Here is a 26,423-nt window from a genome sequence, read left to right as displayed (position 1 = left end):
CTCTATGGAAATACTTGGGATATATTTCTATCTTTAGTAATAAATTAGAAAATGCTAATTTTCTTAGACACGCTTTCCTGATGAAAATTTATCAGTTCTAATCAGAGTTTTGCACACATTTTTTCCCTAGTGAATATTTAATTGGCATACCTGGATTCAATGTTTGCCTACTTTATTAAACTCAGCTCTGAAATTGGAAGATCTATTTAGGACTATGCAATAAGTTTAATTATTAAAATATCTTGGGTTGTGCAAAACATTTAAGGAGTGTAAAAAAGAATAATTTTAATATTTCTTAAATCTGTTTTCCCATTGCCTTATATAAGCTTTCAAAGACAACAATCATAAAATTCTAAGCATTTTATACAAGTTGCTTTCTCTCTTCTGCCTCCTAAACCATGCAAGACGAAAAATTAACTCGAGAGAAGGAAAGGCCACAATCATTCCTGTCAACACATTTAAGAATCTTAGAGCTTTTCCAGAATCCTTCTAAATGTTTTCATCCTAAATTAGATGTCAGTAAATGGTAACACTCCAGACGTGCCTCACTTTGTGATTTCTTGGCTGTGGTTTCAGTTTCTTATTTGTGTGGAGGGACCCAGAGTTGATCCTGCTTGATAATGAAGAGATCGCCATGGATAGCTAGAAGTTTCCTTTGAATACAAGAACCCAGGGCTGTAAACCAATTATCAGTGGCTGGAGAGGCAAATAACCAACTTGGGTTGGGATGGGAGGCTGAGAATGACCTGTGAAATGTGAACCTGTAAGTGAGGTATCCCCACCTCATGTGGAAGTCCAGCTTGATTCCCGAGTTCTGATATTGCAGAGTGTGGGGGCACCGAGTAAGCTTTTCTGGGCCTGTAGCTCTTGAGCTACAGGACCCTTTAACATTCTGGCTGGTGGGGAGACCCTCAGATATCCATGTAGATAGATGATGGCATGTTCAGTTTTAGATACACAGAAAGGAAAGGGAACGCCAAAGATATTTAAAATTACTTTCTAGAGGTTTGTTTCATTTCGTTTTGTTTGGGGTTTTTTGTTTTGTTTTTGTTTTTGTTTTTGTTTTTTTAACAAATGTATGACTTGTTAAATAAGAAAAGAGTTTATTCTCTAGTGTTCGGCTTACTTGAGTTTGAATTTCTGTTCTCCCACTTACTGCTGTGGGATCTTTGGAGAGTGCTTAACCTCCTTTGGTGCCTCAGTTTACTCATCCATAAGATGTGAAAATGCCATATAATGCATGAGACCATAACGACAAATAAGCCCAACACGAAGAAGACAGATAAAATCGAGTATTTATCATCATCATCATCATGTCCATCATTTTACTTAAAGCAGACCCTAATTGGCCTTGATGATATAAAGGGCATTGTTGAGGATAGGTAGAGGAGGAAGGGCTGGTAAAGTAATCTTAGGCATGTTTAGGAATATTGCCTCTGTTCAAAGATGATTGGTGGGTGTATTGGGTAAATTAGTCAAGTAACTCAGATAAGATCACACCGTTAGCCAGAAGAAGTACTGCATTTAACCTCCAAATCCTTCATAGCCAATGATTTTATTTCTTTCTTTTATTATGTCACCTTAGCATCAAAAGTTTATAAAATACCATCATTGGCTATCTTCCACATTTTATATCTACATGGAAGCTGCCATAAACCTCCCTGTAGGGACGATATTAGCCAAATTCATAGAACCTGCAACTCCTGGGACACAATTAAATATCAGTGAAGATGGAGCAGGAATCGCACTGAGAATGGAGCTCAGTTATAGACGCCTGGGGATATGCACTATGGATAATTCTACCGCATCTTCTTTGTGAAAGTAATACAGTCCTACTTCTGGTTGGTTATTGTTGTTGTGTGTAATCCTCAATTACCAAATGCTTACTTGAATCATGAATCTTAAAATGAATTCACATAACTTATTTTTTTAAACCAGGTCAAAATTTAGTGAAGTAGAACAATTGGTTTTTATACATGTAATTTGGTAATTTAGTCTCCCCTGTATACCATCTGTATTACCCATTAAAGACTCTTCAGTTTTGCAGTATTCTTACTGAGTATCTTCAGCTCCTGCTTAGGAGGTATTATTTTAGTTTGGTTTTATTCTCTTTAAATAAATTTCACACTTCACTAACTATTACAATGTGAATAGCCCAGTTGCAAATATGAGTTAATAGCTAAATAGTCTTGGCAATTACTTTTCAATAGAAAGAAATATTTGGGAAAGAAGTTAAATGCAGCTAGAGATTTTATAGACATCTGGCTCACCATGAATATTCATAAACCTGTATATATACCCATACAACCCATATTTTTATGGAGTCTATTAAGATTCTCTAAAATAGATTAAAGGGAGAAGTATTTCCTTATATCTCTGGTTGCTGGAAAAGGAAAGAGAGAAAAAAAGAGTGCAATGATGGCATCCCTTGCAAATTATTTTATTTCCGTTGCAGAAAATAGCCATTCACTTATTCTCCAGTTACTATTCACCTAATTACCATATGAATACTCTGTAATTATATATCCATCGTTGTCCTTTAGATTACATGATTGTGTTTAGTGCTACTATGCAGTTCTTAGTGTAATTACCCTACAGAGGTTATAACAATTTTTATATTGTGAATATAAAGTGTTATTATATAATTTCATGGTAATCTCTACTTTCTTAGCACAGATTAATTACATTTTATTATTGTTCCTTCTTATCATATGTGGAACATCTCAATTGTCATGCCATTGAGGTCAATAAAATGCTTTGAAAATTAGGGGATGAATGTTTCATAAGAAGGAAGATTTTGTTGGTAGTAATATTTGTAGGCTCTTGCCACAGTGGATATTTTTCAGATCAGTTCTGGTTCTTTTTCCTTCTTGTCTTAAACTTTCAGTTGAGTTGTCAGCTCTCTGAGAGGTGGTGGCCTTTCTCGTATTTCTGTCCTCTTCCTATAGCTCCCAGGATATAATTAGGCAGATGCATGTTCCTCAGCAAATAATCAATTATGGATCCACCACTTCCATTTTATTGTCACAGTTAAATTACTCATGTTGTTCAAAACAGGACCAACCATATTGTTTTACCAGCTTTCCTTTCCATAAATTCAAACTGTTCTTTCTGAATGCTTACTGGTTGATCTGACTAGACTCCTTAACCTTCGACATTCAATTCCTTCCCCATGTCATGCCCTCCAACAAAAAGTGCCCTCTCACTTATGTTTCCTTTTTTTCTTTTTCTTTTGTTTTTTTTTTTTTATTTTTATTTATTTACTTGACAGACAGAGATCACAAGTAGGCAGAGAGGCAGGCAGAGAGAGGGGGGGAAGCAGGCTCCCCGCCGAGCAGAGAGCCTAATGTGGGGCTCCATCCTAGGACCCTGAGATCATGACCTGAGCTGAAGGCAGAGGCTTAACCCACTGAGCCACCCAGGAGCCCCTCACTTATGTTTTCTTTTAACTTACCTTCTTTTGGTGTACCACATTTCTTTCTTTCTTTCTTTCTTTTTTCTTTTCTTTTTTTTTTTTTTTTAATTTCAGTTCCAGTAACTATTAAGCCAAATTTAAAATTTGGGGGAAAAAGGTAATTGGGGTGTGTGTCTGTTTGTCTCTGTGTCTGTGTATTTGTATCTATGTCTATGTGTCAGAAATTAGAAGACAATCTCTTTGCTATAAACCTTGTTGTTAACCAGCCACCAACGACCAACCCTAACTGTTTTCTTTGGGAGGAATTATTAAATGTTGTTTTTTTGTTTTTGTTTTTGTTTTTTTCCAGTAACATGTCACTTAATCAAAGCTAAAAATAAAAAAAAAAAAAAAAAAAAAAACAAAAAGCAGAAGGCTGGGCTCTCTGCTCCACAGGGAGCCTGCTTCCTCCTCTCTCTCTGCTTGCCTCTCTGCCTACTTGTGATCTCTGTCAAATAAATAAATAAAATATTAAAAAAAAATAATAAAAAAAATTAAAAAAAAAAAAAAGCAGAAGGCTATAAAACTTCTCCAAAGTTAAGTTCATAAAAACAATTACAAATTATAGTGTTACAGGAGCCATTAAAAATATTGCTATATTATGGGATGTCTGGCTGACTCAGTTAGTAGAGCATGTGACTCTCGATCTCAGGGTTGTAAATTCAAGTCCCACATTGGGTATAGGGATTACCTAAAAATAAGATCCTTCAAAAAAATGTATTTGTATATTTAAGAAAATGTGTATCTATCTGACAGAAAGATTACCTTCAAAATGGTTTTAAACCATTCTTGGTGCTTAAAGTGGTAAGCTCTATAAGGTAACTAATTTTTAGTGCTGTGGGATAAAAAAAGTGTTCTTTTAGTGAGTGCTTAATTTTTCTGTTCATTTCAGAACTTATTAGGTCAGGGTAGAATCCTTAGAACCAAAGGAAACAATTACATACCAAAGGAGCCTTCTCATACTTCATACTTCTTCATACTTCACTAAATTTCTGCTGGATTAGAAAGTGCCAATGAAGTATTCTTCTTATTAGATAAAAATATGAAGAGAGATAATTTAAATATGAGTGTGTAGTAATTATTTGGGAGTATATAGAGAGGTGACACAGGTGAAAATATTGCACGTATTTAAACATGTTTTGTATAGATGCTTATAATTCAAAGTGGGTTAAAGCTGAGAAGAAAATGAGAGAGAAGTTAGGTCACTCTCCACTGACGACTTATACATTGTTGTCCTGATACTGAGACAATTGCAGAGAACGTGAACTTTGGTTGAATCATCCATTTTAGAAATAGCACCATTAGATGTACCAATTTTTTCCATGATATGTGTCATGAGTAAAATTGAAATAACAGAGAACAATTGAAGGGATTATGTTGCTTTCCAATTTACAAGTATCAAATGCTTATATGATAGTTTTTTTTTTTTTAAGATTTTATTTATTTGATAAAAAGAGAGAGAGTACAAGCAGAGGAAAGGCAGAGGGAGAGGGAGAGGAAGAAGCGGACTCCCCGTTGAGCAGAGAGCCCAATGCAGGGCTCAGTCCCAGGACCCTGGGATCATGACCTCAGCCAAAGGCAGACACTTAACCGACTGAGCCACCCAGGTGCTCTGCTTATGTGGTAGTTTAAATAGCAGATGACGAAGTCTCCTATTAAATAAGGTTACTTTCTCCTATGTTAAGGAATCTTGGAGTGAGAATTGAGTATACTGAAGTCTTTAAGACAGAGACAGAGAAAGGAGAGGAAGAGAGACTATGCATGCCAAGGGTTGGGCCCTAGAATCCTAATAGTGGTGCAGAAAACAATCCAGCTGAACATATAAATCAAGCGAGTTCTATATGCTCCACATCTGAAGCCTAATCGTGGGAGATAGTCAGAACATTTTCAAAGAAAGGCTCTGGGAAGCAACACTGACAGGGTCAGAGTATAGTGAGTGACTCTCTGTCCCTGAATTTCAACATAGTGTCAAGTGTGAAGCATGTGAACTGGGGAAAATGAAGTATCTCCCATTTGAATATCTGTAGAGAAAGGGTTCTGAGTCTAAAATGATTTCTGTCTTTTTTAGAAGGAAGAAAGTGGCATGGCTTAACAGCATGCAATTTAGAGTTATTTATTAAAGTGCAAATTCTAATATCTTCTTATTTCACAATTTTATCTTACGCAAACATTTCTTTTACATTCTTTCTATTCCACTTTTATGCCATGAGGCCAAGTAACTGCATTGAATTTTGTGCATCTGACATGCTAGGAAAAAAATATTGAAAGCTTTAAAGGGTAGAGAATTTTCTTTAAAGCATAAAAAGTAGACCATGAATTCCTTTCAATAGAACTGTTTATAAAGAGAAAACCTGTTTACTCTAGTTAGCAAATTAACTAGAATCTCTAAAATATTGTAATTGTAGTTTATTTGCCATTAGGTTAGAAAAAATCTTTTTATTGAAGCATAATATAAATAGGAAAGTTTAAAATCACAAGTTTACAGTTCAATAAATTATCACCAAGTGTACACAGCAGTGTGGACCAACACCCAGGTCAAGAATAATTACTGTTGGTACCTCAGATGCTTCTTGATGATCTTTCCCACTGTACCTTCCCTTCTCCCCAAAAATAAGTTAGTTCTTTTTGACTTCTAAAACCCTAGATTACTTTTGCCTTTTGAGCTTTATGTAAATTAAAAGATAGTGTATATATTCTTGTGTCCAGCTTTTTTCTCTTATTACTTTTGTGAGATTCATTCATGTTGTTACTTATAAGCTGTACTGCTTTCATTTTTTATTTATGTGTATGTATACATATATTTGTGTGTATATTTCTCTGTGTGAATGAACCACAGTTTATCCTTTCCTCTTGTAATGAACATTTGGATTATTTTTAGTTTGGGGCTGACTCTATGCACAGGTTGCTGTGCAAATTACATACATATTTTTGTGCACAAATTCATGCTTTCCTCTTGGATATATATTGAGAGTGGAAGTGCTAGGTCATAAGGTGTGGGTATGTTCAAATAGAGTATCTACTAATTGATGGTATCTACTGTCAATTGTTTTCCAAATCAATTGAACCAATTTGTATTTCTACTAGTGTGTATGAGAGTTTCTGTTATTTGTTGTCAATTAAGTGGAAGTGCAATGGTATATCTTTGAGGTATTAATTTGCATTTCCTTTTTTTAATATTTTATTCATTTCTCTGAAAGAGAGAGAGAGAGATCAAGCATGAGAGGAGGGAGAGGGAGTAGCAGATACCTCATTGAGTACAGAGCCCAGTGTGGGGTCCCATCCCAGGACCCCAAGATCATGACCTGAACTGAAGTCAGACACTTAACTGACTAAGCCATCCAGGCAACACTAATTTGTATTTCTGTGAACACCAATAAGTGGCATATATTCTCACATTTTTTAAATCTTAGCCTAAGACAGATTTAATTCATGCACCAAAATTACTTATAGTTAGTAAATTGTAGGTGAGTATTTAACTTTACCCTTTAGCACTTCAGGCAAATGAGAGGTATTCCTTGCTACAGTGTGTGACAGGACAATGATCAAACATCAGAATGTTAACCCAATTTTTTCCCAGTTTCTCAGGTCTTCTCAGTGATGTGGTCATAAAAATAAAGTGGTCTAAAATTTTGGATTAAAAATTGCACTTTAATTAAGGCTCACAAAGTTAATTAAGAAATAAGCTATTTTAGGGGCACCTGGGGGGCTCAGTTGATTAAGTGCCAACTCTTGATTTAGGCTAAAGTTATGATCTCAGGGTCATGATCTCAGGGTCATGAGATCGAGCCTCACAACTGGCTCTGCAGTGGGCATTGAGCCTACTTAAGATTCTCTCCCTCTCGCTCTGCCACCCACCCCTGCTCACATGCCCCCTCTTGAAAGAAGAAAGAAAGGAAGGAAAGAAGGAAAGAAAGAAAGAGGAAAAAAGGAAGACAGAAGTTATTTTGGTTAAATCAAATCCTTTTACAACTATTGAACAATGTAGTCCCTATGCCAATCAGTAAAATTTGTTTTTGGGTCATCATTTCTTATATTCCCCAGTTCCCAGATTCTCGTTCCTCAACCAGTCACATGGAAATAACCTGGGCCCCATTTCAGATTCATGAATTAGAATGTAGGCTTGAGTGGGCAGTAGTGACAGGGATGAGCACTGGAATTTACATTTGCAAATAAGTCACCTACATGATTTTGATAACTTATCCACTATGGATAAGGACGTACTAAGAAGATCTTAGAAGGATACATAAACCAATTTCTATGCCCCATCAGACAGCTGAACCAGGATCAGAGCATGTCATTTAAAGCAATAGGGGGGTGATATGAAAAGAGCTCTTTGTCAGTAAGATGTACTGAACAACCTGAACTAATGAGAGTTGTTTTCTAGAGGTTTCTACACTGAATGGGAGAGAAGCTCATATAGGCAGCTGATCATACATTCTTCATAAATAAAAACAGTCTAACCACCAAGTCTGGAGCAACTGCAAACAGACACCATCATGGATAGATACTAACACAGCCTTAGTTTTTAGATCTTCAAGTCTCTCACCTTTTGAAAGTGCTACTTTTTTTAAATATAGCCAAAACCTTGCTAATAGACTTAAGCGCTGAATCTCAATGACGGTACTTGGCATAATGCAAGAACAAGCATAAGAATGCTTGAAATAAATTTCCATAAATATGAAGCAGCCTGTCAATAAATTTAATTTCTGTCTGATTTAATAAAGGGCTAGATAAATACACAAACATGAGAATTATAAATTATGTTTTAATTTTTCTCACCCGCTATAACTGTCTTACAGCAGGTTAAAGTTTATAAATTGAGATTTTTATCTCAGCTAATCACATTTAACATTGCTTCACAATTAGTTAGCTAGAAGGAAATTGCAGCTTCTAAACATAAAGTCTGAGACTGATTTATCAGTTCTTTTGCTTAGGATTATTGTGTTATGAATTCCAATATTTTGAATGTGATAAATTATAGTGTGTTGATATATGAACGTACATATATACTTGTCTGCTTTTCAAAAGACTGAGTCAGAATGTCTAATTATAAAGATACTGTGGTTATTGCATTATTACATGGCCTTTGTTTTATTATTCCCATTCAAGAGGTATAGAAATATTTGAGGAAGTCGTTTGTAGTTGAGAAAATTGTCTATAGTGTTCAATAAGAAACATCTTTCCAAACAAAAGACTCACATCGCATGGAGGTTTTCCCTCTGACTGGGATGCTAGGTTCTTACCTAGAAGGGGAACAATAGCCTAGACTTCTGTTCACTTCCCACCTATGATGGATCAGTTTCCTGGTTCGCTTTTCTCTTGGTGTTCCATCTCCTTGTTTGCTCACCTGCCCAGGTGTTCAGAAGTAGTGGGCCTCTTCTTCTGTGTGTAGAGGGACGCTTCTTTGCACCACAAAGGGCTGATGCAGTGGTAGGAGTCCCCCACTCATCACATACTACCCTGTTCCAGATGAAAAAAGTGCAAGGAGAGGAAACAATAAATGACATTCAAAGAAATCTGGTGTATTTCTGCTCATTTCAGAATAATACTAATATTGCCCATGAGAAGGAAACTATGGAACCTGATTAACTTAAACTTTAAAATTCAGAACCAAAAGACTTCCTCAGCGAGCATGATATCAATATAACTTACCTTTTTTTAGCAGATGAAATGATGCCTGACTGGCAAAAAGAGGAATCAATAGCATTATTAAAGAATCCTAGTTACATTTAATCACAAGCTGATTTTGTAAATTAATCTACTTACCAACTGGCTATTTTTTAATATTTAGATGTTTTGATTAATTTACTTATTTTTATATTTGCTTAATGATTCACCATCTTTAAATATCAAATGAAATGATAACATGGATTGTGACTAAAGAAAAACATCTTGTAGTATAATTTCTTTTTCTCTGTTGTGCATTCTTCCTAGATGTGTGTCACCACTACTGTGTGAATTCTGAATCCTGTACCATTGGCGATGATGGAAGTGTTGACTGTGTCTGTCCAACACGCTATGAAGGTCCAAAATGTGAGGTTGACAAATGTATAAGGTGCCATGGAGGGCACTGTATTATAAATAAAGACAGTGAAGATATATTTTGCAAGTAAGTGGACATCCAGCTTAATCTATAAAATCATTCAAACCCAAAAGGATGTAACAGTACAGCAATAGATGTGAAAATAATGTAAATTGTTTTTTTTAAATGTAAATTGTTTTTATCCTAAGGTTCTATATAGTGACCAGTGCATTCTGTTCTCCTTTTGGTTGTAGATAAAATTTAGTTCATGTCAATTAAATGAATTTATTCAACATCTATAATATGCAATTAGGGAACATGAAAATTAATCATGTAATCATGTAATGATAAGATCAGATCATTCCCTATGTAGAATATTCCTAATAGTAAGCAAGAAATAGTAAAATGCAACATACCTTCAAAAAGTTATATGTAATATTCTTAAATTTGAATAGCTCAGGCTTTTAAATATTTCATCATTATTATTGACAGTGAGTGTTTCCTTTCTGTTGTTACAAAATGAGCCTGTGGGGGAGGAGCAAAAGAGCTGTCTAATGGGAATACATATTAATCTTTGGGTTTTTATCTGACTTTAAGCATAGTAGTCCAAAATTAGGAGAAGGAATAATGTGTCCTAGGAGGCACCTACAATAAAAATGTCCAAGTTAGACTTTGGTTACGTTGCCTTTTGCCCTTTGGCTTTAAGACCAAGTGACTGGAAAACAGAGCATCACAGCTAAAGGGTAATGCTGGTCGGGTTCTGTCGTGAAACAAGTTTGTGCTGCTGAGGTTAGAGTTCAGTCCTCACTCTGAACTTCTTTTCACAACCTTTTAAAAGAAGGACTTAAAAGCACTGGAGTCCATCACTTGCCTTCCCGAAGAGTCTCATAAATGAGAACATGAGGTAGAAAAGCATGTCAAGTGTTCATCCCACGGCTTCCCCTGAGACAGCTCTCTGAGGGTGCCAGCCCTGAGTGATGTTGCTCTGCCAAACAAGGCCCAATAAAATTTCATTACAGACAGCAGCAACATATTTTTATTTTTTACTTGCTCACATTTTAGAATTTATGCTAAGTATGATTTGTGTTATCATTAAGAATGACATTTACTCAAGCCCTCAAATTGGGTCATTTGAAAGTACATTATTTTTTAAGTAAAGTAATTGAAAATATGACTAATTATAAATATGTGCCTTTGATAAGTAATAAAAGCAAAGGCATTTTCACATAAATGACCAAAATCATGTTTGCTCCTTAAGCTCGTCAGTGCTTTGTGATGAAACTTGAGCAAGACAGAACTTGGTTTCCATGAGTGAACATATATTTTTCTTTCTGTCCAGTGCATCATATCAGAAATGCATTGTAGTCTCTTGCTTACAACTGCATTCCATTCACACAGGAAATAATAGATTATCATCTAAAACAGGCTATATGCCACAATTTCCTTCTGTTTACCTTGGAAAAGCTCATGCAGATACCCACACTGTGTTTCCATTACAAGGGGGAGTTCCATATGAAGAAAGAAGGGCGAGACTCTCTGGGCTCTCAGGACTGCCCACTCTACTGAGAAAACTGGCTTTACCAACCTGGAAACACCAGAACCTCATAACCTGAGTAGGCCATGAAGATCCAATGTTGTAGTTCTTGACTCTTAAAAGATCCTTTTTTGAAGAGTATGTCAAATAGATAAATATTAGTTGCTAACAAACAAGTAGATAGTGGTAGCTTATAATAGTATAATACTTGATCAAATAGACTATCTAACATATGAGCATGATATGACAAACAAGACTGGGTATTCTGAAACTTATTAGACAAATTTCTCTGCATTTCTATGACACTTTTCATCTTAGCATTAAATGGCGTTTACAGTGATGGTAGAATTTCTGTCTCATAGGTAAGCAACTGATACTAAAACAACCACAACTGAGTTACAGTAAATCTTTTACATAAATAGAATTCAAGCCTCCATGTATATGTGTGATGCCAAATAGTCAGGTGTATTTCTAATGCACAGTCTATGAGCTGTCAACTAGAATAGATACTCTGTCAAGTATAGTAAATATGATCTTTAAAAATGGAGCTAATTGTATATTTTTCTCTTTTGTGGAAATCTAAGTAAATATTGATGAAGAATGACTTGATCATAATTTTGAATAGCCTAAATAATACCTTTGCAGTGTCAGTTGTTATGGGAATTCTTTGTGCATCCGGGACAACTGGTAATTAACTTTTGGAAAGTGATATATCACAGACTCTGTGTGTGTGTGTGTGTGTGTGTGTGTGTGTGTGTGTGAGACACAAAGCCTCTAAGAAATTAAATTATGATGAAAACCAGCATTAAAATATGAGCTGAACTCTTTGATGCATTATAATGATTTCAGTAATTTGTATTTCACATTTGAAATATACACAAATGTCTGTCTTCAATTTAGGATTTAAAGAAGACCTTTAGAAGGAGAAAGAGGCAGCATCTTTTATAACTCTTGAAAGCAGGAGTCTAAAAGCAATCAATACTTAGAATTTTTTTCTCTTTTAAAAGCTGATATTTGGTGTATAGTTATCTTTTTTGTAGGAAATCCTTTAATGCATAATGAGCTCTTTTTTTCTCTTGGATGTTGTCCTTTTGATAGAACAAGAAACTATAACTTGCTGCTCTTTGATTTTCAAGTAGGCTGGGATGAGGGCAAGAAAAAGTCTCTCAGATCCATTTAACATATAAGACACTAATACCACTATGTATATTTGTCTCACTTTGCATCCATATTCAGATACCTCTAGATTTAAGACATTCTCTGTTAAATCTTGGAAATGTTAAACTACTGGTTTCTTCTCCATTTTGGTTCTATATTCATATATATCCATTCTGTAACCAGTACATAGTTGACTCATGGCTTCTGTTCATCTTGAAAAGAACTAGGCTCTTAAAAAATATCTTTAATTAAACACCTGGAAAAATGATAGGCCGTTTGGTGTATTTCCAGCAGGCTTACCACCTACAGGAGGTGAAATAAATATTCACAGAATAAATTAATCAGGATCACCAACTGATCATAGCAGGAATCTAACCAATCATTGGGAATTACACTTTGATGGCTGTAACACAATAGATATCCATCATGGAAAGGATCAAAGTGATCAGTGATACTGCAATCTGATTTATGAGTCAAGCTTATGACACCCACTGATTGCTTCATGGTACCTAGTGCCAACATGATCTCATCATCAGAATAGTGACATGATCTGTAATTCTGATTTGGGCCAAGGCTTGTATGATTCTATGACCCTACTTCTCATACAAGAGATCTCTTGATAATTTAGAAAGTCGACGCACCTTTGTCTGTTCCCCGAACAATTTTCAATGTCCAATCTAATAGTATTTATTTATGTCAAAATATAACATGGCAAGTAAGAAATTTCTGTGTTTTTCCTATTATTGTTATGCTTGTTTTCCCCCATGCAGCAATAGCCTTAGTGTTTATTCTTATTTCAGACATGTAATGTGTTGTAAATTAGAGTTGTTTTCATAAGTTTTCCAAGAAACCCTACCTCGTTACCTTGTTGCCAGACTACATATTGTTCCTATTACACTACTGTTTATTTTTGCAATGAACATTGCATGATTTTTTTATATGCCAGAGTAAAAAAAATGACATTAATTACAGTACATAATCAAAGAGAAGCAGTGGGACAAAATGACTAGATAACCCTATACTTTCTTATAAAGCCTGGAATCTAAAACTCATAACAGTTTTTTTGGACCAGATTTTCCAGTTTACAAGAAATAGCTGAAGCATTTGCTTCCAGAATATTAGATCATGTGGTTTATAATTCACACTGATGTCACCAAGCCCTGGTTATATGAAAAGGGAATAAGATCCTGATGCTAATGTTTCCCTGCAGTGTAAGTGCGAGACATTAAAGCATATCTTTCACACATATATATAGCAATATTAAAATTTTATATTAAGCAAATGGGTTGAAAATTTGAAAATTACCAAAAGAAAACATTTGTCTGTCATCATTTTGTCAAAACAAAACAAAACAAAAAAAAAATATATATATATATATATATATATATATATATATATATATATATATTTGCCTCCAGGAAGTCTGTCTTTCTGAAAACTTCCTTTTAGCCAGGAATTCCATTACTCCTCTGTGATGAATATTCTCATCTGCAGAAAGTTTATGTCAGCTTTCAACAATAATGATGCCAGTAACAATGAGATTTCTCTCTTCTTTGTTGCTGCAGCTGCACTAATGGAAAGATTGCCTCTAGCTGTCAGTTATGTGATGGCTACTGTTACAATGGTGGCACATGCCAGCTGGACCCTGAGACAAATGTACCTGTGTGTCTGTGAGTATTATAGAATGTTATGGGCATTTTGTGGTATGACTTTGTATGTACTTGGAATCCCTCCTCTATTGTTCTCCTTTCTTGGGGTGATACATTTTATTGGTGGGGGGGGTAATACATTTTAAATGAATGTTTCATGGACATCTCTGATCAAGTATTATTCCTTAGTGGTTCATATGCTGCAGAATCTCCTCCCTCATCAATTTACTAGTAATTTCATAAGGAAGAGCTCATTCAATTCTTAGCATCATACCCATTAAAGACATTCATAGATCTTTGAACTTGGAAATGCCAGGGAGAATTACTCTAATTTCATTGACCTTATTCAGATATGGGAAACCCAGGCATAATCATATTTATGAACACTTGGTACTTACAACCATTCTTTCCAAAAGAACTTGTGGTATCTTTTCAAATGTATAATGCTATTTGATGTTTGTATCAGGTGTAGAGTGTTGTATTATGTAAGCCTATTAAGCCCATGCCCACTTTGGAATTCATTAACTTGAATCTGGGTTTCTAAACATTTGGAAAGTGTTGGAGATTCTCTGCTCATGAGAAAAATCTAGAATTTAATATTTTTCCCTCTGTCCAGAGTGGACAACTTTAAATAAAACCATTCCACTACGTGGTTTCTATTTTGAGTTTTCTTTTATCACTGCTTGACTAGAAGGATGACGTCCACATAGGATCCACATCCACGTTCTGTCCCCATCTTGTCAGAGTAGTATGTGATGAGTGTGAATGAGAGAGAAATGAGCATACCTGATGAAGTTTTATTCATATGTTACTATCTCTGTATGAAATAATTTTGCAACATATTTAGGAAAAAAAAAGTCAGACGCTTTATTTAGCTGTATTTTACTGAAATTCTGCAGATGCTCTGTGGGGTTTAAAAGTCAGCGCTGTGACCAGAAAGAGAACCCTTGTGATCACTACTGTCAGAATGAGGGGATTTGCACTTTAACTGCGTTTAATGAGCCAAGATGCAAGTAGGTTTAACCTTCCACTTACCACTGCGCTTCGTGTGACATCATTTCAGGCCACAGTTCATTGGTTTAAGTCATGAACATCCACATGCATTTCACAGTGTATACTTAATCTCGGGGCTCATCTGTGTCACACACACTTAACCTTTGCTTCGCTCACCGACAAGTGTATGCACCACAGTCAGCTAGAGTGTCTGGAAATAAAATGGAGGGAATGAAAAAGCTCATGGAACTGCCTAATAAAAATACATTTGCTAGAATAGTGGCTTTTAATTAAGGAAGTACAGAAGCAGGTGTTTTTAGACTATTGCTATAGTCTGTACTGTATTTGGAATAGTGGCTTTTATTTAGTAACTGACTGTCCATTTCAAGTACTGATGAAATAATACATTATTTGCTTTCCCATATTTTTTACTGAGAACACTCTTACCTTAACCAGAATGATTTCTTCATGGAAGAAATAGGTACATGGTAAAAATTTGGTTTCCTAAAAGCTTAAATTTTTCTTTTCATAACAAATAAACTCATTTCCTCTGAGAAATTTCAGGGTAACTATTGATGTTCATCACAACGGAAGTAATTTTTGCACTTTGTATCTGAGCTATAGAGATGGCTTATATGTGACATCGCCCATAATACCCAGTGTCATAAAGAGAGGCCATGATTGGCACCTGATAGCAGCCCCAGGGTGGTGTCACAGTGTACTTGTTAATGGTCTTTAAGCACAATTGTATTGAAATTCAGATGTTTCATTATAAAAACTTTATGGTTTTGTTCACAAATTGTCTATATTGTTATTCAAGAAAATGTCATTCTTTAGATAATACTCAAAAAAAAAAAAAGAACTGATTAAAGTAAGCACATAGGAAAAAAATGGTATTCTTTCTTTCCTTTTTTGTTTTTTCCTGGAAGATATTTGAATATGTCAAACCAATATTCCTACATAAACTACATCCAAAAATAATACTTTAAATGTTAGTCTACAAAATGCATATAAACTGACCTATTAAGGCATTGATTCACTTCTCAGGTCACACTCGGGTTTGCATCTTGTTTAAGGGAAGACAGAGGAGACTCTTCTTCAGTTCTACCTCAACCTGGCTCCACCCAAAATTCCTGAAGCCATTTGGCAAATATTTATAGACCCTGAAAGTGTGCTAAATCCTAGACAAGTGAAGATGAATTAAATTAAAACCCACCATCAAGAAGCCCATTAATTAATGGGGTGAAAATTTTATAAACAACAACTTAACCTATAATAATGTTGGTGTGAACACAGGAAAAAAGAGAGGGCAATAAAGTAATAGCAGGGCAAGTGATTTGTGAACAGAAATGGAAGGTTTATAGAAATGGCGATTTTTTGTGGTTCACATAGTTCATGAAATTCAGTGAGGTTGGGAAGAGCATTTGGAAAAGAAAGAATAATATAAGCAAAGACATGGATATGAGACTTAATCGCCTATTTGCAGAACTGTGAGTGGCTGCATATAGTTAGACTGAAGGGTGACTGTAGTTGGGAAGGGGAGGGGTGTGAAGACATAAAACTGAAATGGTAAATTAGAATCCTATTTATGTCAAAGTTAGAGGATTACGTAGGATCCCAAAAAGAATGAATAGCCAGAGATCAGATATCTGAGCTGAAGGAGTTGGCTTTTGAAGGTGATGCTCTTTGGCATGTGGGGAGAGCCCTGGAGATCAGCGGCTGGGACTCCACATGAGATTTGGCACCACTTCAGGAGAAAAGTGACAAGTGCTTGAGCCTGCATAGGGCAACTGGAGGGTAGAAGAGCAAGGGCAAGAAATTCATGGATATTTCAGAGTTAGAAAGTCCAGAATGATCCTTGGCTAAACGTTGATGTAGGGACTCATGATACTTCATGTTTGGGACAACAGTAATGCCTGTTCCGGGGCCCAGTCTTCATTATTCTTGTCCCTCTTCATTATGTCCGGGCAAAGTATACATAACATTTCAGACCAACCCTCCTTCCTCCCCATAAATAGGTTTAGGAACATGTCTGCCCAGAGAATGCTCCTGTGTCCCCAGAATCAATATCTCTCATGGGAGTAGCACCTGCAATAATGTTCTCTTCTACTTTTTACTCTTACCAAGTATCATCAGGGGCACCCAGCCCCTGATTATCACCTTTCAAGGTGATAATAAGCCTATTTCATAAGTTCAGTGAGGAAAAATAAATTAATTGGAAAAGTTTAGAACAAAAACATTTTACTTTTGTGTATGTTTGTCGTTATCTCTATATGCATTTGGTTTTATGGAAATTTTGTCTGTGCCTTTGTTTTTTAAAACCTAAAATGTATTCTGATGGTAGCAGTAATGCTTACAGAATCCCTCAAATAACTTAAGCTGTAAAAGAAGCATCGAAGAGATAATGATATTCTGCTATCATCCATTCATTAATCCATTTGCCAAATGTTTATTGATAACATAAGATGAATGATACCCTGTGTAAATTTGGAAGAATAATTAGTAAGAGCTAAAACTGACTTAGCAAATAATTTCTACCAAACATTATGTTAGGCACTTTACATATTTTATGTAAAGTTAGGATATTATGCTGTTATCATCATCATCATCATCATATAATTATTATCCCCATTTCACAGATGATAACTCTGAGGTTACATACTAGGAAGCTATGGATACCTGAGACTCAAATGATACTTGTTTGGTTCTGAAGTTCATGCCCTAGTTGTAACTCTTACTCTGTACTACTTTCTTTATACTCTACTAACTCCAATGTGGTTTTTACTTTGAAGAATTTAAAATTTATTTTGGTAGATGAATGGATTTAAAAACCTTAAAATTCCATTTGACAATTGTTATAATAGTTAAGTGGGTGATGTGTGTTAAGGAAGGAATTTGTAATGAGGACTGGGTGTTATATGTAAGTGATTAATCACTAAATTCTACTTCTGAAAACAATATTACACTATACATTATCTAACTAGAAGTTAAATAAAAAATTTAAAACAAACAAATAAAGAAATGTAACCAAAGTATTATAGGAAAATATCTCAATGGAGATCAATTAATGATTACTTATTGGGGAGAGAAAAACTTTATAGATGAAGTGATATTTTCATAGTATTTTGAAAAAAAAGTCTAGTATTTGTACAGATGGGAAATGACTAAAAACATTTCTTGAAAGAGGAAAAGAATAGGTCTGAATATTGTTGAATATTCAGAATAAGTCTGAATAGGTTGTTGAGGACAGAACATAGCCTACATGGCAAACTGGGAAGAGAGAAGACTAGAGAGATATGTTGGGGTCAGTTGATGAAGTATATGTTATGCCACGACACAAAAGTGGGTTTACAGAAAGAAAAGCAAAGCATTAAGGATCTAGGAAATACCATTGTTTGATTCTGTGTTACAAAGGAATCAGCAGAAGTAAATGAGAAAAAAAAAGAAATTGGGCGGAACTTGTCCAAGAGTAGATTCCTCCAAGTCAAAGGAGTAGAGAGTGTAAAAGAATTTGAAAAGAAAGAAAGAAAGAAAGAAAGAAAGAAAGAAAGAAAGAAAAGAAAGAAAAGAAAAGAATAAAGATAGATCAACTCTAGATAGTTTAAGGAGGATAAAAATTATAAATTTTGGTTTATTGGATTTTGCCATTGGATGGCCATTAAGGGAGATGTTTTGAAAGCTCTGTATGACAGGGGAATATTAAGCCCTTGGGATATCTTTCTAGTGGTTGATTTTCCTTATAAGGGGAGCTTTTTGGAAACATGGATTTCAGCCTCAGATTTCAATTGGTAGAGGCCATGTATCTTTACTGAAAAGCTAGTATGTACTAGTTTATCTAAAAGCCTTACAGGAAACAAAAAATTGATTTAAGAGCTAAGATATAGTGCTTGCTTTTGTTTGTTGGTAGTACATTTCTTTTTTTCATAGAGTGGAAAACTATTTGAATGTGCAGTGCTTATACACATTTGGAAAGTCTATAAAGTATTCAGATCTATGAAAGAGACAGATTTTTTTCCCATATAGAAACTTTATTACTGTATCCTTCAATTTAAGGAATAGATTTGTTCTTTGAAAGCCTTCACTTTTGTCTCTTGATGACCATTTTCTCTTATTACTATATGTGGAGGAAAAAGAAAACTCCACAGAAGCACCTAGACAAACACAAAATCTAGGAAATTTTTATGCTTATTTGGCAAGAATTTTGATATTTTTTAAAGTACATCACATTATGTTAAAACCAAATTTAAAAAAAAATATGATGTATGTATTTTGACAGTATTTGGGCTGCTTTATAATTTTTGTTGTGAGGGTTAGAAACTATTAATACTGTGAAGAACTACTCAACTCAGTATCAAGTTAATAGTGTATTCCTACTTCTAAAATATCTTATTAGGGCCAGACTTTTATTTATATTGGATTTAACTTTCTTTAAAACATAGACTTACTTCCACAGCATTGTCTCCCAGCAATATTTAGAGTACATTTCATCTTCCAATAATAAAATCACGTTTGTAGCATTCTGAACAGCATTCCATGTCAACATATATAATTAGATGCTTTTATTCTTAGTTGTTGTCCAGTGTTCCATTGTCTGCATTTTTCCTACTTTATTTAATCAACCATGTATCATTCAGTTATTAGGTATGTGGTTTTGTTTTTGTGGTATGTTCTTTCATTAACTTTTTTCCAAGGATAAAAACATGTATGCAACTATCTTTGTACTTTCTCAATAGTTTTCTAGGATTAACACCCAGAAGTGGAAATATTGGGTCCAAAAGTATATAGACTTTATGAATGAAACTAGCTATGATTTTGAGAAATTGACTAATGACTCTTTGTGTCACATTTTCCTTGTCTGTAAAGTGATGTTTGGACTAAGTGTTCACTTATATTAAGTCTATATGGCACAATATATTTAAATCTGAGTCCAATCTGATTTTTTTTTGTTTGCAATCAGGTTTAAAATTGTGTTGGAGTCACAACCACAGATACAAATTCTCCCCCAAATCCTTCTAAGATACATATGAAGACACTGAGAAGACTAAATTTCATTAGCAGCAATATTAAGAATAATAGAAAATCTGTTCATAGAATCCCAGGTGTCTGACCCTTGACTGGTTCATATTTTACCCTTTTAGAGAATAAATATACTGTCAATCTTCTCTTCCTATATCCATTCATCAACAACCATTTATTGAGCACCTACTATAAACCAGACAACATCCTGGGAACCAAAGGGTTTATCGGTGAACAAAATACAATAATATTTGCTTTCATAGCTTAAAGGCAAATGGTTATCTATTATTGGTTGAATTTGGGTAATATTTACTTTTTTAAAAATAGTAATCTGTGTAATTTGTATTCTTTTCCAAGAAGAGAAGAGAAAAGGTAGTTCTTAAAAATATTTGTATCGTCTGAAAAGGGAGAACCAAAAAGATCTCTGATAGTGCATTGCTTCTGAAATCATATCAATTCAGGCAATGACTGTTTTTAAAATGGCAAAACTCCAAGACATTTCTTATAATATATATTATTGCCTTTTGCCCATAGCAAGAACAATTCTCCATTTGGTCAAAACAAGATGACAATGTTAGTTTTTATGTTTTACTTCTTCATTTCAAACAAAAGCTAAAAATAACATACTATGAGAATTTTCCCCCAATCTCATACTTTTTTCCTTTTTTTTTCCTTTTTGGTTTTGTTAGATTTATATAGATATCTGTTTTTTTGTTCATCTTTTTTATTTTAGGAAAAATGGTTTTCCATGAAATTATCTCCTTTCTTTGATCATGTGTGTGTGAGAATATCTGTGCACTTACGTTGCTCATACTCCTCTCTGACATTCCATATTTTATGGGTGGAATTGACCTCTCATCTTTGTGTGGCCTTTGGACATGGAACATATTTCTATGAAATTGGCCTGGGAATGCTGCCTGTTGTACACTCCACGGCCCCTTTAAATTTATATGTCTGTTTCTCTCTGGCAGTTTGTAAATTCCTTCAAGTAAGAAGTTGTGTATGAGTTATCTATTTTGCCCCAATAGCTAGTATACATTCTGCATGTAGTATGTTCTTAGCTAATGTTGCTAAAAAATAATATCTTGGTGCCTTTTTGTACTGTGAGATCTGACAACCTGTGATATGATTACTATCATCATAGTAATACCACTCTTACTTTGTTATCAAATTTTCAAAAACTGCAAGAGTCAGAAAAAATAGAAAAGTGATTGATTTTATCATAATTTCCATCTAATGCTACCCTGGGGTGTTTCCTGAATGCTCTGAAACTCAGGTTAAATGGTTCTCTATAAAAACTAAATAGGCTTAATTCACCATCTTAACTTATTAGACGAACATAATTTTATTTGTTTTTGTTCTCTCTTCTTCTTGCCTTTTGTTTGTTTATTGTTTTTAGTCTGGAAATCTCTACCAAAAATGGACAGGGAAGAAGAAGAAAGTCAGGTATATATAGCCCCTGCCCTTGAGGGACTCTGAGTCTATTTGAGGGAAGAGATTAAGGGAAGAAGGAATATGGCAGAGGCTCTGGGGATTGTAGATAGGCAAGTAAATTATGCTTATAAAGGAGCATTAAACAATAATATTACACAGTGAAATAATTCTGAGGAACATAGAATGGCTAGCTAGAAATTTGAAATCCATTCCATTAGCAATAGGGGAACACTGACAATGTTTGAAATATGGAGTATCATGACCATCTGAATGTTTCAGAAGGGTCTTGATGACATGGTGCTCTGCCAGAACAAGAAGCCATGGGTTTGGGAGGAAAAAAAAAAAAAAAAAAAAGATTTTAAAAATGAATCCTAGTTTGTAATGAAAAGGAAGACAAAGATATTTTTCAATTAAAAAATGGCTTTTCAAAAGTGGTTTGTGGTAAACAAGGCACACAAGAACCAAGTGATAGAGGACATCCTATCTTGGGGATTGTAGTCTGTTTTGCTTGCTTAGTTTTTTCTCCTTTGGTTCCTTTGTCATCTTAATATGGAAATGCTCATAGCATGCACTTCCTAAAATTGTTCTAAGGATTAAGAAATATAATTTACGTAAAGAACATGGAGTATTGTTCTTCAACATAAACATTAAAAAATTAAAAAGGAAAATCTTAAAGTCTATGTAATAAACCAGACATAAATGATCAGAACCTGGTATAATTTGGGCTTCTAGGAGTCTGAAGATGAAAAATAAATTGCAAGTGTTTTTGTTTGTTTGGTTTGGTTTGGTTTGGTTTTTTAAGTGCTTGTTATTGAAAATGAGGTGATATGTGGCATAAAGAAAAGAGGAGTAGTGCAAGGAGAGTAAGTGGGAGGGGAATTACATTAAGTAAAGCCCAGCTCCAGTCCTATTGAGAAAAAAAGGACAGTAGGGGGCACCTGGTTGGCTCAGTGGGTTAAGCCTCTGCCTTTGGCTCAGGTCATGATCTCAGGGTCCTGAGATTGAGTCCCCCATTGGGCTCTCTGCTTGGTGGGGTGCCTGCTTCCTCCTTTCTCTCTGCCTGCCTCTCTGCCTATTTGTGATCTCTCTCTCTCTGTCAAATAAATAAATAAAATCTTTAAAAAAAAAAAAAAGGACAGTAGGTGTGCCCTAATTTACCTTAGAAAACACACAGAGGAAGTCACTTCCTAAACATTTGTAAAATAGAGGTTTTAAATGCAGAAGGATGCAAAACAAATATATAAACACCAAAGGGACATTCATTAAGAGAGAGATCTGCATTAGGCCTTTTGTCATTTTCTTTGGTTTTGTGATTGTTCCAATCTAATTATTTTATTAAAAGTTCAGCATTATTTTCTAAGTCCTTAGGGTGAGAGAAACACATAAGGAAATGTACAGGTACTACAGAAGCCTTTGTCTGGACTTGTGGGAAGAAGATAATGAGTTCTGTTTCTGTCACAGATTTGAAAGAGATAGGAATTATTCTCTACATTCCAGCTAATTAAGGCCTTAGTTTCTCAAAATACTGGCCTTGTAGAAAGGAGACTACACCATTTGCTCTTCCCCAGTCTTGCTGTCAAGCTGAGCAGCGCTCCTGCATGTTGACCAGCGACCTTGTGGCCCCATAGAGAATATTTGAGAAGAGCCCAAGGAACTTGTCACGAGTGATTTCAAACAGATCACAACTTTTCAGCAGGGGTATTGAGTAATTCAACTTTAGCGGCCTGTATTGTCCCCATTTCAAGAGTCAGGTCATTGCACGTTCCTTATTTGCTTTCCTGCCCCTTGGCATATTTTCAAAGCAGAAAATATGAGATGTGCTTGTCTTTTGGAGTAGTAAAGGCGAAGAGAAGCTGTCACATCAATATCTATCCTTTATGATCCCAGGTAACAAGCTGTAGCTCGTCCTGACTTTCACATGCTAGTCGTGCCAAGGGGAAAACACGCAATACAGATATCACATCTTTCTGTGCAAATTTTAAGTCCAGTTTTTGCTTTGAGAGTATAGTGGCACTGCTTAACAGAGAACATTTATTACAGAGTTACATATATGGGACAGCTATTGTTACAAAGCTTTGATGTTGTCACATTATCTTCCCGTGATTTCAAGACATATAATCATATATGTGACTTCATATAATCAGCAAATCAGAATAAACAAAGAAACGAAGTACAATATAACTACATAATATTTTCATTTGTTAATGCTACCTCTTTAACAATTTAAATTTTTTTCCTTTCTATTTAGACTGCTTTCCCCCGATTTTATTGTTATAGAAAATAATCATAATTTCAGATGCTTTTAACAACAGAGATTTATTTCTTGCTCGTATTCCATGCTGGAACAAGTCAAAAAACTGTATCAGCCTTCGACCTAGTACCTGATCCCAAACTAATTTTATACACTTCCAAGAAAATGATCAGGCACATACAGTTTAACTAGCAACATTGATTTAAGGGTTAAAAAAATAAAGATTCTTCATACTATCGTTATTCAAGAAAATACATTCTTTCCCCTTTTTTATAGTAAGATAGTAACAGAAAGAAGTCAGTATGTTAAAGGAGTTTAAAGCCTTAAGCTAATACTTCTTCCAGTGGGAATTACAAATAAGAAATTACAATTATATAGATATTGGCATGATATATACAGTCTTTAAATTTAATAATTTAATATTCACAATATCATCATTTGAGTTAAATTAAGTTAAATGATATGTAAATTTTATATACATCATTATGTCATTTAATCTCCCAGGGAAGGTTTTGTTTTTTGTTTTTTGTTTTTTTTAGCTTCTATAATTATCAATTTACCTCCTCCTCCCCCCCCAAAAAAAGAAGAAGTGAAGAAGGAAAAGTCTTTTGAGGGGGTAAAAGGAAAACATAAAAAATAGAAAGGTAGCATATAAAGTAAAAAAGGAAGTGGATTTAAGAAGAAAACAAAGGTAACGTCATATGAGACTGTATCTGCAGACAATGTGTGGCAAAGCAGGAAGTATCGTTCACTCACTCACTCCGTTTTTATAAACTAAAAACTGAAATGGATGAATTGCTGAAGGATACATCCTTTTTGTGAGGAGGGGAGACTAGATTACAATACAGGTCTGTCTGATTCCCAAATTCACCCATGCTGTTTGTGCCCCAGCATACACTTTAGTTTCAAACAACAGTTTAAATTAATTGATTGAATTAAATTACATTTAACTTAATACCAATAACTGGTTTCCATGCCAAAGTATTCATCAAACACTTTTATAATTTTTGTCATAGAAGGAAAAACATTTCTTTTTTGTCTGTATCCTGAGACAAGAACTGAATTATTACACAATTTATATCATTGAATAAGTAAAAATTTTACATGCCCAAGTTGCTAGAATGTGATCACCTGATTTTATAGAGGGAAGAATTAATAAATGAAAGGGGGAAGTGAGGGAATGGGGAAGCAAAAAGAAAGAAGGAAGAAAATATTTGCCTATTACTGTGGTTCTTACATATGAAGTGTTCCCGCGGTGGATCAGTATTCCTTTCAGTGAGAAATGGCCGATTGGTAACGAGCTGGAAGTATATTCTTGAGAATGGTGCTGTATATTCTTCATAGAATGAGTACGGCACATATATCTCTATATATGTGTATTCGTATGTGTTCAACCATGCATCCTCCATGCCTCATGGATTCATTCATTCATTTTGCCAGATGGTAAATATTGATTAACCAGATACACACATTGACTATGTGCCAGGTACTGTTCAAGAAATGAGAGAATACAAAGATGAATGATAATCTCCACCTTAAGTTAATCACAGTCTAGCATAATTATGGGCAAATGCATACTTAGATATTCATGAATGCACATATAGAGAACAAAAAATAGAATGTACCCTATATATGATTACATGTTGATCAAATGCGTAAAAATATTTAGAACTACCCCCAAATGGCAGTATTCTCCATAGTGAAAAATACTACCATAATACTGTGTAGCATTTTAGATTTATTGAAGACATTTTCTCTATTTCCTGAATCAATTTTTAGCCCATTGCCTGCATAAACCTTCTCACCTTGAGTCATAAAAGTAATCTAACAGCTGGATTAGGAAAGAAATGTGTGTTAATGGGCATCTTTTGTTCTAAAACTTCCTATATTTCTATCTGCACCATGCTCCTATAAATGTTGAACAAATCTGGTGACTGTTGTATGACTAATTAACTTTTATACAGCATACACAAATTTGTTAATTAATACTGAAGCTTGACTTTAGCAATTAATCTATCTCATATTTCTTTTTTTTTAATTACTCCTTTTGTTTTTAAAACAATTAAATGTAAAAAAAAAAAAAATCTTTTGAAAGTTCAGGTCCTAGATTTTAAGGAAGCCTGAAAGGCTGTAATTGGGAAGTTGGTATCCACACTAATACAAGATATTAATACAAGGTCACTTAACCAAGAATGGTTGGTGGGAAGCTTTGGTGATACCTTTTGGTAGATATATGGTAATCTTGTAAGTAGAACAAAGAATATGCTGAAGTACCAGAAAGCAGAAGTCCATTTTTATGTCAGAATCATTTTTCAGTGATTTAGGTTATAAATTAGCGTGACTAACATCAATATCTCAGCTCATGAGCACTGCAATAGAAACTAAATTAAATTTTTTTTTGAGAATTAAAGTTATATTGGACTTAAAGATACTCACATACTCAAAACGTTGTGGTAACACTTTCTGATCTTCCTCCCATTGCCCCAGATTTGCATGGAATTAATATGCCTTGAACAATACTTAATAGGTGCAGTTGGATATGCCAGACATCCTCATAATAATGTAAGATTTCACATCCTGTACCACAGAAGCCCTAAGAATTAGGAAGGACTTTCATGAGGTTGTTTTTTTGTTTGTTTGTTTTGTTTTTAATAGAAAATTCTTTATCGCATACCCTTATTTTGTGCTAAATCACAAAATATGGCAAAGTAGTTACTTTGTGTTCATGGCACTAAGAGAATCCCCTCCCCCCCCCCAACAGTTTGCTGTCTTTTTAAGACAGTTGTGGGATTGGCCTTTGATCTGGGCAATTTATACAGAGAGCTCTCTACTGATATTACAGCATGCATTGTTTTTCCTCTCACCTTTAGCTATAGCATTGTAACCACTGTTTCTAACCTCTGCTTTTATGT

At 34.7% G+C, this 26,423-nt stretch overlaps 1 protein-coding gene across 1 annotated transcript in view; it reads left to right on the top strand.

The window, feature by feature from the left end:
- Positions 1-26,423, top strand: part of LRP1B (LDL receptor related protein 1B) — a gene marked incomplete at both ends in the record, with an annotated part of 1,929,835 nt that overhangs the window by 1,882,837 nt on the left and 20,575 nt on the right. Inside the window, 2 exons of the mRNA XM_080798957.1 lie at positions 9,389-9,563; positions 13,734-13,838. Coding sequence (XP_080655083.1) covers positions 9,389-9,563; positions 13,734-13,838 — 280 coding nt within the window. The remainder of the gene's footprint in view (positions 1-9,388; positions 9,564-13,733; positions 13,839-26,423) is intronic.

The sequence above is a fragment of the Martes martes genome (assembly GCF_963455335.1).
Source record: "Martes martes genome assembly, chromosome: 3".
Taxonomy (NCBI): domain Eukaryota; kingdom Metazoa; phylum Chordata; class Mammalia; order Carnivora; family Mustelidae; genus Martes; species Martes martes.
The sequence above is the reverse complement of the archived record's forward strand: the minus strand, read 5'-3'. Positions and strand labels throughout refer to the sequence as shown.